Source organism: Rattus norvegicus, chromosome 10 (genome assembly GCF_021556685.1).
Source record: "Rattus norvegicus strain SHRSP/BbbUtx chromosome 10, alternate assembly SHRSP_T2T, whole genome shotgun sequence".
In the NCBI taxonomy this organism is placed as follows: Eukaryota; Metazoa; Chordata; class Mammalia; order Rodentia; family Muridae; genus Rattus; species Rattus norvegicus.
Genome location: NC_141543.1, coordinates 65636573 through 65654969, shown reverse-complemented (window position 1 = coordinate 65654969; position 18397 = coordinate 65636573). Strand labels below are relative to the sequence as shown.

Below are 18397 nucleotides of genomic sequence, written 5' to 3'. Positions count from 1 at the left end.
AGCCCCCAACCTCATTCAGCTTCACAGAGTGGAATGAAATGTTAGGGCCCAAAGAGGCTTTCAGAAACCTCTCACCATCTATCTTTCCCAGGTCCTAGGGGATAGCCTCTGCTATCTATCCCCAGAAGGCCAGGGCAGAAGTGCTTAATGCTAAGAGGTTTGCTGGAGTGAGTAATCAAAGCTGTTTGTAGTCCTAACCAACAAAGTGCAACTATGTGACTTTGGCAAGTCATTGGCCGTTTCTGATTTGCTCGAAAGGACTACCTCCTATTTACTTCACTGAGCCGTTTAATGATGAAATAAGATGTTTTGAAACAATGAGGACCTATACAGTCCTATGTTGGGTCACAATTGTGAGGTCAGACATTGACTCAGGCAGGTCATCCCTGATGGTTTTGTTTAGTTTTCTACGACAGGGTCTATATAGCCCTGACTGGCACAAGCTTATTTTGCAGACCAGGCTGGCCTCAAACTCAGAGATTGGGGCTGGAGAGATGGCTCAGTGGTTAAGAGCACTGACTGCTCTTCCAGAGGTCTTGAGTTCAATTCCCAGCAACCATATGGTGGCTCACAACCATCTGTAATGAGATCCGATACCCTCTTCTGATGTGTCTGAAGACAGCTACAGTGTACTTAAATATAATAAATAAATAAATCTTAAAAGAAAAACAACTCTGATATCCACCTGCCTCTTGCAGGACTAGAGGTGTGTACACCATACCATACCCAGCCTGCTTCCCCACTGATCCCCATGACAATTTCTCCATGTAGCCCCAGCTGTCCTGGAACTCACTCTGTAGACCAAGCTGGACTTCTCTGCTTCCTGAGTGCTGACTACAGACATACACCACTGTCTGACCTCAGTTTGCTTTGTTAAGGTGTGGGTAGGTAGGTAGGTGTTTTGCCTGCATGAATATCTGTATTTCATGTTCCTGACCGACCCCTGCAGAATCCAGAGAAGGGTATAGGATGACCTGGAATTGGAGTTATGGTTGTGAGCGATATTTGGGAGCGGGCGATCAAACACCTCCAGAAGAGCAGCCAGTGCTTCTAACAGCTAAGCCATCTTCCCAGGCCCTGACAGGCTGTAAATGATTTTATTTACATTTGCCTGCATCACATGCACACCGAAGCCACAAGAGGGAGTCAGAGTCCCAGGGACTGGAGCCCCAGGCAGGTGCTAGCTATTTGACCTGGGTGCTGGAGACACAGCCTGTGTCCTTTAAAGAGCACATGCTCTGGTGGCTGAGCCAGCCCCAGAGCCCTATTACGGGGTTTAATTACTCAGACCATCACTAACTTCACCCTTCACCGGCCTCTTGTGGCTTCCCTGTGGCTCCGCCTCTTGCAATAAAATGACCCAGCTGCTGCAGGTTGAACTCCATCTCAGGTTTCAGTGCAGATTTATTTCAGTTTTATATTTTATTCCAGGCAAGTGCTTATTACATGGATAGTATTCATGTCTCAATACCTAAACTCAGAGCATGAACAGCCACTAGAGTACAGTTCAATAGTAAAAATACAATATGTACAAAATTAGGGTTTTTGTAGTTTTTTTTTTTTTTCCCACACAGCAGATGTACCCAAACACATAAAAATCTCTACAGTCTGGGGTCGCTACAATTCATATTTCAGGAAACAGAGACACAGTGACCAAGTCCTCACTGTAAACAAGGGCCACCTCTTTGGGGATTGGGAGTGGGACCCTGGGATTGGGGTGGGGGAAGCAGCTGTCCCTAGAGAGAGAGACTATGGTGACCCAACTGCCCTCCAGGCATCCCCTGCCCTTCTTTGGCCCCCAGGGACCCACTCTCCCCTTTCCTCCCCGAGGTAAAGATCCCAGGCAGTGAGCCACTCCAAACAGCACAGGTAAAACACGCATGAGAGGTAAGGTGTGTGTATGTGTATGTGTGTGTGTCCCAGGCTGGAAGGAATAGGAAGGGAAGGGCCAGGCGGTCCCACAGGGTGAGGACAGATGTGGTCCTAACAGCTCTCAAAGGGGAGATGCCCAAGAAAGGGCTGGGAGGTGGCTGCCCACTTGGGCACACAGCAGTCACAAATAACAAAAACAGCAACAACACCCATCACCACCAATCTGGACATAGTCATTCGGCACTAGATCTGGAGGAACCCCTGCTGGGGGGAGGGAGGGCTGGGTGGATGATGAGGTATCTGTGCAGGCCTGGGGGCCAACACAATGGTGTGAACTCTGGAACTGGCCTCAGACAGAGAGAAGGGTAAATGGGACAAGTGGTCTGACCCAGCCAGCACCAGACTCTGCCCCTTGTCACAACACAGAGCAGAGAGTGGTGGCCCCCAGAGTCAGAGTGCGGGTAGAGGTGGCCGGCTGCGGCCACAGGAAGGCAGCCAGCTCGCTGGGGTTCCTGCGCCGCCGGAGTAGAGACCTGGGCCTAGCCACCATTCCCTACCCCGGGGAGACAATAATAATAATAAAGTGCCCTGGGGGGTTTCCAGGGCCAGGAGGACCTGTGAGCTCTGAGGCACCTGAGGAGTCATTATTTTAAGGGAGAATGTATTCAAGACCTTCGCTGGCCTCAGTGCCCGCTCACAATGTCATCTGAAGGACCCTGAGCCTTCCCCTCTGGCCTCCCGACTGCCTAAGCCCCCAGTGCAAACTTCACACCTTAGGGACACTTGCTTCCTGCCCCATACTGAAAGGCCATTGGTGAGTGTCCAGTGAGGAGCTGAATGTGCACACGTGTAACTGAGTGTCTGACACAAGGCCACTTGTAATAAATATTCACTTAAAGAGAGAAGCCAAAGCAGTCTGCAAAAGCAGAGGCAGGAAACACAGCATCCCCTAAGCACAGCACCCTCACCGTAACCAAACACAGGCTAAGCCTTGTCTTCACCCAGCAAAGGCCCTTTCCACCATGGACACTGCAGCACCCACCAGGAAGGGGTCTCGAAATCACCACTGAGAAGGGAGATGGGAAAAGCCCTGGGATTTCAGCTCACTGATACCTCAGCAGTGTGGCTTAGTTCCTAGAGCCATTGCTGGTCCACGCCTCCCAAGCTTCAGGCAGTACCTAACCCCGGGGGCCAGGGGAAGCGCTAGGGAAGTCCCAGCGCAGAGGCAGGCTTGGGAAACCTGACAACAGCCTGGACTTTGTTTACTGGTTGAGACTCATTCTGAACAGTTTCTGCTGTAACCAATCAGTGACCACAGGTGGGTCAGAGTGCCCCAGGCCCAGGCATTCACTTGTCCTAGCCTGACTCCAGATCTGTCACCTGTGCTCAGAACTGGGCCCCTCCTACCCATTTCCCATCTTTCTGGGGCTCCCTGTTTCCTATACAGAGGTCCCATAGGACTCCGAGGCTGGGGAGGGGAGGCCAGGGAGCTTAGCCACCTCACCAGACAGAGCAATAGCAGCAACAGCACAGGAAGGCAGGCCAGGGAAGGAGAAGCCAGAGAACGTAAGCCACAGTGCAGACTTCCTGGGGGGGGGGGGGGACAAAGCAGGGAGGTGGATGGCACCAGAACCGGCACCAGGCTGGGTAGGCAGGAATGTCCACCATAGCATCCTCATGTCTACCAAGTCCTAGTGCAGCAGGATGGTTTCCTGCCTGCACCCAACTCCCTGGGGTCCCTCCCTTCCCCTGGCTCAGAGTCTCCGCACCCCCTTCCCCTAAGGAGGCCTGGGGGTGATGTGGGTGGGGCGGGCCTGGGCCTGGCTGGAATGTGTGGAGCTGGTGGGTGGGAAAAGAGGCAGTCAGGTCCCCTTCCCTGCCCCCACTGGGGGCCTAAATGGCCTCATCCTCAAGCCAGCTTGAGTGTGCTGACCGGAAAGGAGGGCATGGTGACCATCGTCACAGGGTTGAGCACTGTTTGGCCCACCAGCTGGGGGTGGTGCACCACCTGGGCCCCCACAGCTGGCTTTGCCATGACAGTGGCTGGGGGCCCCAGCCCTGCTGTGCCATTTACTTGCTGGTGCGAAAGGGTGTGGGCAATGTGGCTCACTGCCACGGGCTGGCTCACGGCCACCGGCTGTGGGTACAAGGGCAGCTGGGAGCCGAGGTGGGCCACATGGTTGAGGGTGGCAGGGTGCACTGTGATGTGGCCGATGGGGGGTGTGGCGGGTGCCAGCTGCACAGCAGGGCTGGGGGCGGAGGGGGCGATGTGGGCGATGTGCTTGCCCCCCGGCCCCTGCAGAACATGGTTCACAGTCTGGATGACTGAGGCATGGGTCGTGGCTGTGTGGGCGATGACTGTGGAGCCGCCCCCAGCCGTGGCCACCAGATGGGCTGGAGCTGGCACTAGCGTCTGGGTTGGGGTGGCAGGTGGGGGAGGAGGGGCTGGCAGAGGGGTCTTTTGCTGTGGTGGCTGCTGCTGCACAGGGAGGTGGGCAGGAGACAGGGCCACTGGGTGGGGGTGAGGGTGCGGATGGGCAGGCAGAGGCGCAGGGGCGGTGCTGGGGGTTGGCAGGGCGGCTTTCAGCAGCTCCGGCTGGGGACGATGGTTCAGCTTAGGTGGGCCCAGGCCTGCCCGGTCTCCCTCCATCTCCTCGTCAACGTTGTCCTCGCCCTCTGTCAGGGAGCACAGGGCAGGGACCAAGTCAAGAGAGGTCGGGAAACAAGTGGCTGGAGACACAGGGGTACTTGGGAGTCTGGGAACACGAGGGAACTAGGTAGGGCAGGCGGCCTCTTTTCTAGCAGGGAAGAACCTATTTAGAGAAGCCAAAGACAGCATCTGAGAGTGGTAGGAACAGCACAGGGGATGAGGCTCACCAGAGGCTGTGGAGGTGGAGGCCTGGTCATCCTCAGGCTGGCCCGTCTGCCGGAGCACACGGTCAATCTCCAACACATCCATCCACTGGCTCAGCTCATGCTTGAGCTCTGCCAGGCGCTGCTGTGTGGCAATCTTCTCCCGTGCAAGCCGCTCCATCTCATGCTCATACTCCTTCTCCTTCCTCTTCAGGGACTGGGAACAGGGCAAGTGACAGCAGGGTGTCCTTAGCAACGGTCACAGGCTCTGCGGCCCTCAAAACCTCTAGACCAGTGGTGGTTCTCAACTTTCCTAAGGTTACAAACCATCTAATATGGTCCCACATGCTGTGGTAACCCCCCCAACTGTAAAACAACTTCACTGCCACTTCGTAACTGTAATTTTGCTACTGTTATAAACTGTATGTAAATATCTAACATGCAGGACATCTTGATATACGACCCCCAAAGGAATCAAGACCCACAAGTTGAGAACCATTGCTCTGGACAATCTGCAGTGATCAGACCAACTGCCTCCTATTCCATCACTCTGCTCAGTGAGGGCCAGCATCTAAGTCACTATGGTTCCCTGAGCAGGCACCATTAAAGGATAGCACACATCGGAGTCTGGGGCCCTTCCCCACACTGCCTCAACTGGCTCCCCAGGGACCTCAGTCTCTATAACTCCTCACCTCATTCGATCGCTAAAGCCACAGTGACTCTTCTTAGTACCCACTCCACAAGGCCTGCGCTCCTCCTCTCTACCACTCACATGTCTGCTTGCTGCCTCTGTCCTTGGAGGGTTACTTGCTAGACTGTGACGGTGCGGTCTCCATCACAGACTTGTCTTGGCAGCAACACTGGCTCCATTCTGCCCCGAGTTCATCTGCACCTTAGCCCCCGTGCTTCCTCTCTAGCCTGTAATTTGGCTTACTCCCCTCTCAGGACCCTACCTACAACCCTCCAGACCTCACAGGATGTTGAAAACTCTGTGGTGTGCCCCACTGCCCAACAACAAAGGATCTTGGGAAGCTCTCTAGCACTCCGATTCTGACTTCACACCCGAGACTTCTCACCTCGAAGTCTAGACCACTGTCCTCACCACAAATATCCCTGCCCCCCTCAGAACACAGGAGGGTCTTCCTTACCCACAATGCCTCTTCTAGACTCCACCCCACCCTAGTCAAACCCCTCACTAGGTCACTGTTCTAAAGGCCAGCTCATGTGCCAGTGTTCAGCTGCCCAGTGTTTCTTCCATGGCCTCCAGGGCGGACACTACAGCCTAGGTACGTCAATCCTATATCCATAAGTCAAGGTAGACCCTCTCACCCTTTGTGTCCAGAGGCCGCTTCTCAACTGGCTTGTAAATGTCTACCTTCTAAAGCATGGGGTCACCTCCAAGTGCAGAGACCATGGGCACTCCATGTACCAGCTTGTCTCTGAACCTTGTCTGCCTTGCTGTTCACACATGGAGCCCCTGCCATTATCCCTGTGCGGAGCTGGTCTGTCTAGTCTCTCCCTCTCTCAACGACACCGACTGGCTTACAGGGCAAAGAGACACGTGCTACAGCGCAAGGCACAGAACGACTTCTAAGTTTTGCTCAACTTCTGCAGTGTAGGCCACAGCTGACACTTAGCTGCTTTACCCTCTGAGCCACCTCACCAACCAGTCCCTGGAGTCCCAATCACATACTCTCCTGCCTCCGTCTTCCCCAGCGTTCCTACTGTGAGATTATCTGAGACTAAACAGGAGTCTGTGATGGGTCTTCATTAGCCCTGGCTCATACAACCATGGAGTGTTTCATCACACATGGCCCCTGTCCAACCTGTGAGAAATTATAAGGGTACTTCCCCAGTCAGTTTATACCCCAATCCTACCAGTGGCCAGCGGTGTGCTTACTCAGGCACCAGAGGATCTGGGAGTCTGTCACCCTGTTACTAGGTAAGATGGGAGCCCAGTACTCAGTGTCCCCTGCTTCTACACCTTAGCAGTTCAACAGCTTCTCCTGACAGACACAGCAAAGCATCCAACCCCTGCAGCCCTAGATCCTACTTACCCACATTCCTCCAGTCACCCCAAGCTTTGGACATTCCAGTTTGAGCAAAAGCTTCAAACTGTCAATGCCCACAACACAAGGCCCAGAGCTGACACGCTGGCCTCGACGAGCCTAGCGCTAGTTCCACACCACGGTCCCCCTCTACTGGCCTAAGTTTAATCTGCTTCTCTCCACGTTTCTCCTAGAATCAGCAGGAAAGACCCTCTCTTCACCCTACACACGAAATCACACATGGCACCTGTGTGTCCTCTCACCTGGCTCTGTCCCTGAGGGTTGCACATGACATCAGAGGAGGCCACATCAACCACAGGCCCTTGGTGACTCAGTCCTCACTTGCACCTTGAGGCTCCTGGTTGGAAGTGCCATCCTGAACTCTATCCACTGCTTGCAAGGAGGGCTATATTTTGGGTCAGGGAGACAAAGTGTCAGGGGCCAAAACCCCTTTTCCAGAGGTCAGCCCGCGGGCCTAAAGACCCCTGCAGTTTCCCCAGAGTCAAAGGTTAGTCCGTACTGTTTCACTTGTGTTTGCCTTGTGGCCCTGGAAACTAGGTGCACAGCCTCAGGAATGTTGGGCAAGGACTCTTCTAAGCCAACACTTCCTGCCTAAGAGGCTTTGTTTTAAACCCACTTATTTTAGGTATCAATCTAGATACATGTCCCTTTCTCTTGTCCCTATCCACTCCAAGTGTGGCTTTCTTTTTTTTTTTTTTTTTTTTTTTTTTGATTCTTCTCAACAGCCTTTATTGCAGGACCACCTCATTGCTGATACGGGGACCTCGAGCAGCAAAAGCGCTCGCCTTATATACACAGCAGGCTGGGGCTATGCTACTTGTCCTCCTGGGATTCCAAGTGTGGCTTTCTTAAGTCCTTTACTACCTCCACACAACTCTGGAGGCCACCTGGGACCTCAACCCCCTCCTACAACACCCCCTTCCCTTAAAAGACAAGGTCTTATTACTATGTAAGTCTAGCTGGCCTGGACCTCAGATCACCTGAGTCTCCCTTCAGACCACCATAGGCCTTGCTAGTGCCACCACAGGCATTGCTATAACCTTTCTCCTTTAGACGGACTCACTACCAAGGTCCTAGGTCCTCAGGGTGCCACTGCTCTCTCCAGGACCAACTTTTACCTCATGTAATGCCTGCTGCCTCTATGCAAGACAAAGCATCCCATCATCTCTCTCCCTCCTGCTGAAGAAACAACCACGCTGTCCTCCACTTTGCCTTGTTCACCTGGATATATCCTGCAAATGTTCCAAAGAACCCATCACTCCTCAAGGCAGTCCTCAAATGTTCAGTTAGGATCTGCTGCAAGGACGCATCTCATCCCTTTTTCTTTGGTCTCTGGTCTTCAGAAGTAAACCCAGAGCAAGACTAAAAATATTTAACGAAATAAATGAGTGGGTGCCAAGGAGGAGCTCCAGAATCTTGTGACTTGTTTCTACTTCTATGACCAAGCAAGCATTCTCAGCGACAGGCTGGGGCCCCTCCCACTTCCTCGTCAGATCAGGCCTGATCCTAGGGAACTTCCTTTGGCTGTTTCTGAGCTATTTTCAAATCCACACATTATGCAAGGCTCCTTTTCCCCAAGTACACATCTATAAAAAGGCACTTGACTTGCTCCAGCTCCTACTTCGCAGTTGCAATTTCTATTGTTTAAAGACTGCAAAATTTTTGCATAAACTTCAGTTCTGCCACCATCTCTACAGTATTATCTATTCTACTTTGCATCATCAAATGAGAAAACTAATATTCAAAGAAAATGTCGCAGCATAACCGCAGAGGTCTGCTAAGAGGTTACATTGGTTAAAAACAAGTGAATCACGCCCAAGCCTAAAGTCAGTAAAATCATCACGGAAATAAGCTACAAGACATTGCACAGCCTCTGTCCGGGCCCCTCGGCCCGCAAGCGAGGCCCCGCCCCTTCAGAGCACGCGCGCACCCACGCGGACTGGTCCGCAGCGTCATCGCGGGCAGCTGGCCCCGCCCCTAGCTGCCGGGAAGCGCCGGGAGGCGGGCGGAAAGGCGTGCGTCCGCTGGTGGCTCGGAGGAGTGGCCTGGGGACTCAAGCCCTGGGTCCGGTTACCTCCAGGTTGTGACCTAGCGGCCGAACCCCCCTGGAGTGCGGGCACCCCTCCCACGGAAGCTCTGATGCAGCCGCGAGCATCCCGAGTGGGCGGACGGAAACCCCGATGTTTGCCCTGCCCCCGCGCGCGGCCGGGAACGCTTGGTCCCTCCCATTCCCCAACGGTTTGGTCTCCGGCGCCGCCAAGCCTGGCCGCGCCCATCCCCCACCGCCTCCCGGGCACGCGGAACCCTACGCGGTTTCCAGGGCGACAGTAACTTCGCACTGCAGCAGAGGGCAGCCAGTGTCCAAGAAGAGAGGAGACACAGCCAGAGGGGACCCCTTCTCAGCATTCGCGGAATGGAAATAGTTAAGGCTCAGTGGCTTCGCGCTGTCACTCTGGCTCCCCGTGCCCCACCCGACAGTAATCCTGAGCACTGCCAGGTGAACAGCAAACACACCGTCCCTCTGGATTCATTTCCCCCCACCCCCCAGTAGCCCCTCTTGGCCCGAGTCCCGGTCTCGCCCGGGTACTGCGGACAGCAAGGTGCTGGACTCGCTTCGTCCCCTCGCCAGCCGCGGGCTGAGAAGACATGGTGCGTGGGGGAGGGGAAGGCTGAAGAGTGCAGCGCCGCCGCCCTCTCGCGCAGGCGCCCTCCTGCCCGCCCCCTCCCGGGGTGGGAGCCCCGCTGACGTCAGCCAGGCCATGTGCTTAGCGCCCGCGTGGAGACGGGCGGGGGAACCTGCCCCTAGCAGGAGGAAGCTGGCGCTGTGGCCGTCAAGGCACCGCCCAGCACTGCCTCCCTTCCCCATACCTGGATGTACCGCAGCGCCGTCCGCAGCACGCTCAGATTTGAAGTCTTTTTGTCGTCCACGTTGGGGATGTTGCGCTTCAGAGTCTCAAAACATTCCTTCAGATGGGCCCTCCTGGGGAAAGGGGGTTAACACTGGTCAGCCAACGCCTGAGTACACAGGAGCTGGAGGAAAGGACAAACCCAATGGAAGCTTTGGGGAACCAGGAGGGACAGGCCCAGAGTCACACTTGTAAGTGCGCGCGCACACACCTGTTCTTCTCCAATTTGTTGTGGACTTCTCTGGTTCCGATCCTGAAACCCAGACAGATAGGAGGCTCAGGGAGGAAGGCCCAAATCAAGCCTTCCGGACCCACATCACCCATACCACCACTAACCAGGTGTCCTTAACATTTTCTATAAATTAGAAAGTGCTGGCCCTGTGTTGAGCCCATCCAACCCTGTACATCTATGCTCCTAACTTATTGCCTCTGGAACCCTCCATCCCACTGGTCCAACTCAGAGACACAAGGGATCGTGTGGGGGTTCTGAATCTTTCTGCAAAGGTCTGGAAATGCCTCCCGAAATCTCCAGTGTTGCTGAGGTCTGACAACACGGAAAGCTGAGACCAAGAGCAGCAGGATAGTGGTTTCCTATGAGAGGTACTTCTAAGTGGCATGAGACATTCCTAAAAGGGCTAGCTGGTCAGGGTACCTTCCCTTGCATTCCCAGCCCAAGATTAACAGTTGTCTCCCATCCCACCGGGCCATCCCACTCACCCCCCAGGCCTCTTCTTTTGTTCACTGGATTTGGCTTCTTCGGCTGGTGCCAACTTCAGGGTTCCAAGTGTGGGCGGGGGTGGTTGCTGGGGAGCCAGCTGAGGCTGGACTCCAGGGTGTGGTGCAATGGTTAGGATGGGCGTAGGGAGGGGCTGCAAAGGCTTGGGACTGCCAGTGGGGGCTACTGTGGTCTTCGAATCAGGCAGTAAGGGAGCAGGGGTGGGCACCTGTGGTCTGGTGGGCAGGGGGACTGGCTCCTTAATGCTGAGTCCAGGGGTGCTGACCAGGGCTGGCTGACGAGGTGCCAAGGGAAGAGGCTGGGCTGCGGGGGGCAGAGGTGGAGGCGGGGGTAGGGACTGTGGGGAATTGGTCACTACAGGAATAGGAATGACAGTCAGTGGAGCAGGGGTGGCAAGTGGTGGTGGTGGTGCAGGCGGTGGTGCCGGTGGAGACAAAGGTAGTGGTGGAGCCTCGACTCGGGGTTCCTCCACAGGCAGGGCATGGGCCAACCTTGCCAGGTTACTTGCCCTCTTCTGCTCCTGCTCTCTCTCACGTTCCCGCTCCAGACGAAGGCGCTCCTGCTCCTCTAAATGAAGAGAACACACAAGGGTCTGAATAGAGCTCACAAGCCTGGACCCCTATCCTCCAACCTTAACTTTGTCCCAGACAGGGCTCAGCGACATTCTGCCTAGCCTGACACCCAGACATAGTCAAGCATGCCCAGCCAAGGTAGCACTGGTCCCTACCACTGGGGAACTCAACATCCTGGGGCAAGAAGTGGGAGACAAAAAGGATGGGTTGCAGGGAGTAGCAGGCTGGGTTTGGGGAATTCAGTTTCACGAGAAGGTGAGCAGGATGAGATGCTATGGGCCTGGCAACCCAGAGCTGGATGAGCGAGACAGATGACCAGCAGGAGTATCTAGAGGGACACAGAGCTAAGTGTGCACATGGACAAGTGAAGTCTTAGGCCAGATCACCATCGGAGTATGGAAAGACCTTCCACAGAATTTACCAAGCACCTGTTCGTGAGCAGGCAGCACCTTTGTTTCACAGTGAGCAGAGGGACAAACTGTGTCAGACATAGCCAGTCTGACCCCCAGCTGGATGCCCTGTACTTGTAAGCTCACTAGGTGTCCCCTCACATCCACAACCCCAGGTTACTGGGCAAACACATGACATTACTTCATGAGAAAAGGACCCTGGACTCCCAGGCTAATTCCAAGGCCTCAAATTTCCCCAGAGAGCAATGAACACAGTTGTTTCTTCTTCCAAACTGTCACGAGCCATTTCTCTAGTCTTGTCTGCTGTCTGTATCCCTTATACAGTAAGTACCATCTGCAGTACCTTGTACAGCAGGCACGGCACAAATTAGAAAGGTAGGAGGCAGGCAGAAAGGAAGAGTAGTTAGGTACAGGCAGAGCCACTGGACTCAGGTAACTTTTGTGATCATGACCTACTCAAGAGCTAGCTGCAAACGGGGCTGGGCCCCACCCAGGAAAGGGCCTTCTCTTAGGCCCCATCATTAGGTTCACTGGCTATGGCTTTTCAACAGGGCTGGATCACCACTCCCCAGGCCAAGGAGCCCTGGCTTTTCTAGCCTGTGGTGTTCAAAACTGTTGACACAAAGGGTGGACACACCCCAAAAGGTCATGTGATGTGGGGCTGTGTCTATGTCCTCTGTAGGAAGGAGGGGCATTTCCCCCCTCATGTCTTCTCAGCTTCAAGACTCCATGCTCGTGGGCACTGAAAGCTTTGAGAGAAGCAGGCCCATCCCCAGCCCAAGACAAGGAAGGAGCTGAGGAGGAAGTGGAGGGGAAATATTTGGACGGCATCATAAACTGATTTCCAGCAGGGAGAGTTTAGGGCTGCCATGGTTGGTCTCTTCCCATCTCTCCTGCCCTTCAGGAAGGGGAGGGCATGCTTGCTCCAATGAGGGGGCCTTGCTCCCCCTGTCAGCACTAACTTAGGTTACAGCCCCTGAGAAAACCAGCCCCTGCTCCAGCTTCCCACAAACCACAGTAGCAAAGAAGCCTGTTGAATTCCAACTTCAGAACCCTTCTCCAGCTGGGCCTGAAACACCTCCCAACTCAGGGCCTAACGCAGCTCCTTTAATTACATTTTCTGTGTTAGCACATGGGCCAGAGGACCACTTCCAGGAGTTCTCCCACCATGGGTTTCTGGGATGGAGCACAGGCAGTCGGGCTTTCTCTGAGAGTGGTCACTAGCACAGCCATCTCACTGGCCCGGAACAAGGGTTTAGTTTACCACAGGCAGAGGGACCATGGGCCAGGTACTGGACTGGAAGCAAAGCCTGGACTTTAAAGCTCCCCTAGGAAACAGCACCCCCCTCTCCTCCCACCTCTTCAGAGCCACCAAGTAGACAGGCTTCCCAGACACTAGGAAGAACTCACTAAGTGAGGCTCTACCACATCTGGTCCAGCATTGTCAACCCTCACTGGACAGCAGAGGCCACTGTACGACTGCACCAGTCCACCACTCTTTCCTGCTCCTGCCCATATCTCTGCCTCATTTCCCACCCACAGGGTCCTCTGCATGCACTGGAGGGCCAAGCACAGTGGTGGTGCTGGGGCCTCCTGTAGGTATAATCTGTGTTTAGGTCGTTCTAAAGAATGCTCCAGCCCATGGGTGTACTACACTCATTCTCATACACGCAAACTCACACCTCCTCCAGACTTAAACCCCAGTGAAGTCAGCAAGACCACCTGGGTTGGGGAGGGGAGGAGAGAGCACCAGACTCGTGTTGCCTGCAACCTTTCTAAACTACTGTAGCCTTCTGTGTACAGGAATTCTCCCTGAAAACTGGCAGGCCCAGAGCAGGACAGATACCAGGTACTTCTGCACACAACAGCAAGCTCCCTCCAAACAAAGAAGACGAGGACAATTCATCTCCACAAATGCTGGCAAAGCCCAGGCTCAGGCCTCCTCTGGGCACTAGCAGAGTCTTTGTCCTTCCCTCTCTTCTCTCTCCCCCTTGTTAAATGTGTATCACACCCTCGGGTTCATCGTGTGAGCAAACTGGTCCACAGGCTTGACCTTGTAGGTGGGAATGGAGAGGACAAGAGAATCCTGCTCAGAGTTATCTGAAGTAAATACCTCAGAGCATGAACAGTTCTGGTCAGCAAGCTGGTATCACTTGTGGAGGTTTTTTTTTTTTTTTTTTTAATGTATATGAATACACTGTAGCTGTCTTCAGACACAGCAGAAGAGGGCATCGGATCCCATTACAGATGGCTGTGAGCCACCATGTGGTTGCTGGGAATTGAACTCAGGACCTCAGGAAGAGCAGTCAGCGCTCTTAACCGCTGAGCCATCTCTCCAGCCCGTTAAAAACCTGTGAGGGTTTTTAACGTGGGAACCACATCTGGTTTTGAACCCTTGGGAGTAGATCCAGTTCCTGCCTATCCTCTACGACTCTGATCCAACACCGACCAGCTGGGACCTGGGAGCTGAACTGTGCTTCTCCCCGGCACTCAATACTTGGGAAAGGGCTGTGTCATTTCTTAAGGCACTTTTCCCAGGTTCCTTTGCAGAGCTGCATCCACCAGCCCACTCTACCTGGGCTCAAGGCAAGGGTGAAGGCTTGGCACTAGGGGGTCTTGTCTTCTCCCTTTCTCTATATGGCTAGGAAGGTTAATGTGAAATAGTTCCCCAGAGGCAACAGTAGGGTCAATCCTGTTCACCTCTCGACTGCCTGGTTACATAATGGGGATATAATTGGTACTCCTGAACTGCATTGTGTTGAGGATAGCAGCAGGTAACTCGTTCTCTCAAACTCTTCAATTCTCCCCCTCCCCACATCCGCCACTGAAATGGGGATACCAGCCATTCTGGTTAACCACCAGCACTAGCACTGTTCATTGCTTGACCCTGCTCTGGACTCAAACACAAAGGGGAGAGGCATATGGACAGATACCCCAACCATCCCTTCTACAAAAACCTAAGCACTTGGGTCTTGCAAATCTCCAGTGACTCCTGACCTTGAGTGGCTAGTCTGTTTGACTAGGCCTGCGATCCTGCAGCTCCTCCGCCCCTTGCGGGCTACCACTCCTCCCGCCCCACCGTGGAAACTAGCTGCAGGCGCGCGCTTTGTGCGCGGGCACACAACGCGCACACAGGCACAGGCACACACACACACACACACACACACACACGCACGCGCGCGCGCACACAAACACACACTACTACCTCCTGCATGACTCATCATTGAAGCAACAATAGGCAGAAAGAAAGGGAAAGAGGGCGAAGAACACCACAGCACTACCGACTGAAGGGTTCTGAGAAGGCAGGGGAACCAGGAATCCCTAGGAGCTGCACACACACTTTCAGAACTGAGGCCCTCACAAGCGTCTGGAAAGCGGACGCTTGGACCTCTTCGTTCCCTATTTCAGAGGCACTCTAAGGCCAGAGACCACCGCCAAAGCTGATGAGTGACAGTCTCATAAACCCTCTTTTAGCCTCTATGAGAGCGCGCCAAAGTTGGCCCTTTTTATGCGAGCTTATTCCAATGTGGCCGGGGTGTTGCCAGAAGGGCCTAGGAACACCGTTAGTGGGTCAGTTAGATGTTACTTGGAGATGTCACTCTGAGATTCTGAGGATTTCCCTCGCTACAGGATCAAAAACAGGAGGCTTCAGCAAGAGCAGAGGCGAATATAGCTCCTCCTACCCAGGGCAAAGGCTCTCCCTGGGAGATGGCCAGCAACCAGAGCTAGAGGCCAACCCGACTCAAGGCCCCTCGCCAGCCCCGCCCAGGCCCCGCCCCCGGGCAACCGCGAGGAGGTGAGGAGGGGCCGGGCCTCACAGTCCCCAGCGGGAGTGTCCCCCGTGCACGTGGTCGGGGGCGGAGCCTGCTTACATCACCACTCTGGGTAACCAACGGGCTTGGGACGCAGGCACACGCAACATTCCAGCCAAGAGCGGGTTTGAAACGCGCAGACACGCCACATTCCACACCGGCTAAAGCAGGGCAAGGCAGGGGGGCCTAGGGCTGCCCCAGCGACCCGCGGGACACTCACATGCACCCAATCAGCGCAGCTCTCAGCCAAACCTTAGACGTGCGACCCAGCCCAGCTCTGGGAGGCGGGGTCAGGCGGGGCTGGCCAGGATCATAAGACACGCGATGTCATTTCATTCTGCAAAGGCCGCCTCCGCCCCAAGCAGCGCGTAGATCTGCCGGGAGCGCTCCCCGCACCCTCTAGCCCGGGCCAGGGAATCCGAAGAGCGGATCCGCGTAGAGTATTCCCCACCCCCACCCAGTTACGCACACGCCCACTCGTGTGCTGTACAAACACCCGTGTACACGTCCGTTCATCCGCTCTTTCTCGGCTCCCATCACACATCATCTTGCTGCACACACGCAAGCACACGCGGGTCTGCCACCCCCACACATCAACATCCCTCTCCCCATCCCCCGGTTCACACATTCTCAATGGTAGCGAGGGCGCCGCCCGCCCACAACTAAGGGGCCCCCCACTGAAGGTGTACGGGGTGCCAGGCAGCTAGGGTGGTACCCGCAGAAACTGGGTCCCTCTTTGCATGTTAATGAATTCATTAATTATTTTCAACGTTCGCATCACTCCTCCCGGATGGCAGCTCTTGTGGGGAGTCTGTGCCCGGCTTTTTAGGTCGCACCGTAAAGGGACCTGCCTGGGATTTCCAGTGAATTCGGGGATCGGGGTCACTGGCCTCCCCTTTTGCCCAGTGCCCCAGGGGCCCAACCGGGCCGCTCACCACGTGCTCTCTGTTGTTGCTGCGCTTGCCATTCCAGGAAGCGGGCCGCCTCCAGTAGCGTCTCTATGCTCATCGCGCCGAGAGCAGCCGGGGGCGCGCCGGGGCCAAGGCTGCGGCCCGCGAGCCAAGCACAGGTCAGGCTGGCGGGCCGGCAGGAGGGAGGGATCACCTCCGGGGGGCGACAGGGCTGGGCGGAGCAGCGCACTCCTCAGGAAAGAACGGGGGAGCACGGGGAGAAAAATCAATGTCTCCAAAATATTTGCAAAATAAAAATTTGCAAATTAAAAAAAATTTTGATGCAAAAAATAAAAAAGGCGCACTGCCTTCTTCCTTCCTTCTTCCTCTTCCTCTCTTCCGATGCCTCCCGCCCCGCGGCCCCCGGAGTCCCGCCGACAAGAAAGGGCTTTGCAACAAGATGGCGAGGAGGCACCGACACACACAACAAGGGAAGGAGCCGCGCTGCCCCCGGCCGCCGCCCCCGCTACTACACCGGGGCCGCAGCCAAAGCCCGGACCGGAGCCCCCGCCCGCAGGGCCGCGGCGTCTCACTGAGGGCGGGGTCGCGCCAAGGATAGCCCCGCCCATCGCGCGCGCACACGTGGCTTGGGTGGGGGTGAGAGATGGAACCAGGCTTCCGCGCTGTTTCCGCTCTCCCTATTTGCCCCTCCTCTCCGTGGCCAGCCACAAGTTAAACAGGGGTTGCGTGCTTGGGGCATTCACGGCGGGATCTGCCCTGCAGAAAGAATGGGAAGCCCAAGGCTTTGGTTAGCTGAGACGTGGTGACACAGGTCAGGGAGACCTACATTCTAACCTCCAGGTCTCTACACCCCACGTAGACACGACCTAAATCCTGCAGCCGTCCGGTCTGTCGCAATTACACCCGGGATCCGCCCCTGGGCGGAGCTGACAGCGGACTGCTAGAGTCCTGACAGAGGGACCGGAGAGCTGATCCCGTTCCGGATTTTGTCTCTGTTCCTCCCCCCGCAGTGCGTTCGCATCCTATTAGGCTACATCACCAGGCCGCCCGCCAATGGGTGGGCAGGACAACACGGCATGGAGCAGCTCCACATGGACACCCCGCGCCGCCAGCCTTGGGTTTAAAGGGCCAGTGTCTTCAGGGTCGTATTAGCGGGTGCGGATAGGGCCACCGGGTGACGGTAAGGTGAGACACCTACAGGGGGAATTCCGCAGTCGTGCTGAGGCCCATCCCCTGCTTTACATCACCCTCCCATTCAAAACCAGGTCTTCCTTCTTCTAAATTCTTTGTCCACCAGTTTTGATATGGGTGGAGACAAAAAGTGTGCCACTCCAGAGGCCACCTCGTTGTTGGGCCCCGGCCCCAGTAGTCAAAGAGCGAAGCATCTGAAACCCAGGCCAAGGAGGCGTGGCCTAAATCAGGAACAACAACGTGGAGGGCGGAAGCTGTGCGCTACCCTGGCTGCCTGCTGGGCGCGGGGCGGGGTCGCTCACTAGGTTGGGCTGGAACCGCGCTCTCTCCTAAGCTCGCCAGTCAGCCTTTATTCTGACTCCAAGGTTTAGAGGACCTTCCTTGGGTACAATCAAAAAGATCTTTGAAGTCAGCTTGCCCAAATCATTGAACTTTGCAGGTAAGAAAACTGAGGCCCAAGTGAAGGGACTACTTCAACTGCTCCTTGTTCCATCGAAATCTGGTCAGACCTCTCTCAACCAACCGTCTGTCTCTTACCACCTCCGTCCTCACAAAAGTGAAGGACTATCAAACTGCAATGCAGGAAGGGTCTGAGCACTCACATATTCTTGATTAGGACAACAGAAATGTCCTATATCTGAAACCCAACCACACTGTATGGCTACTTTGGTGGAAGCCATACAATCTCCATTCGTACAATTAGCATTGAAAGCACTAAAATATCATGAGCACAATAGAGTCGACCGAGTTACTGTCTCAGTGCTAGGAATAGGCAGTTTACCTGTTAATGCGTCAACCTCCTTGGTAGCCAATGCAAAGAAAGTGGAGACATGGCAGTGCTTTCAGGATCTTGGGCTCCACCACACAGCACCGGGAAGCAATCCGCCAGGCGTTAGAGCAGGCCACCCTGGCAATCCAACCTACACAACATTATGTGCCTACTTTCAGGAGCTGCTAGAGCAGCCAGAAGCGCAGAACAAAGAGGGTGGTGGTCTCTCTTCCCCTAGAGGTCTATCCTGCACAGCTCAACGGAGTCTTTGATCTTGATGTATTGAACTGTTAACA

The 18397-nt window shown here is 55.0% G+C and overlaps 1 protein-coding gene across 3 annotated transcripts; it reads right to left on the bottom strand.

The window, feature by feature from the left end:
- Positions 1-1386: 1386 nt before the first annotated feature.
- On the bottom strand, positions 1387-16642 carry Mnt (MAX network transcriptional repressor). 3 transcript variants are annotated; one of them, NM_001105807.2, is given in 6 exon segments: positions 1387-4548; positions 4750-4942; positions 9663-9774; positions 9912-9953; positions 10418-11003; positions 16166-16642. In NM_001105807.2, coding segments are annotated over 6 exon segments (1773 nt in total). In that variant the 5' UTR covers positions 16239-16642; the 3' UTR covers positions 1387-3781.
- Between the last annotated feature and the right edge of the window lie 1755 nt (positions 16643-18397).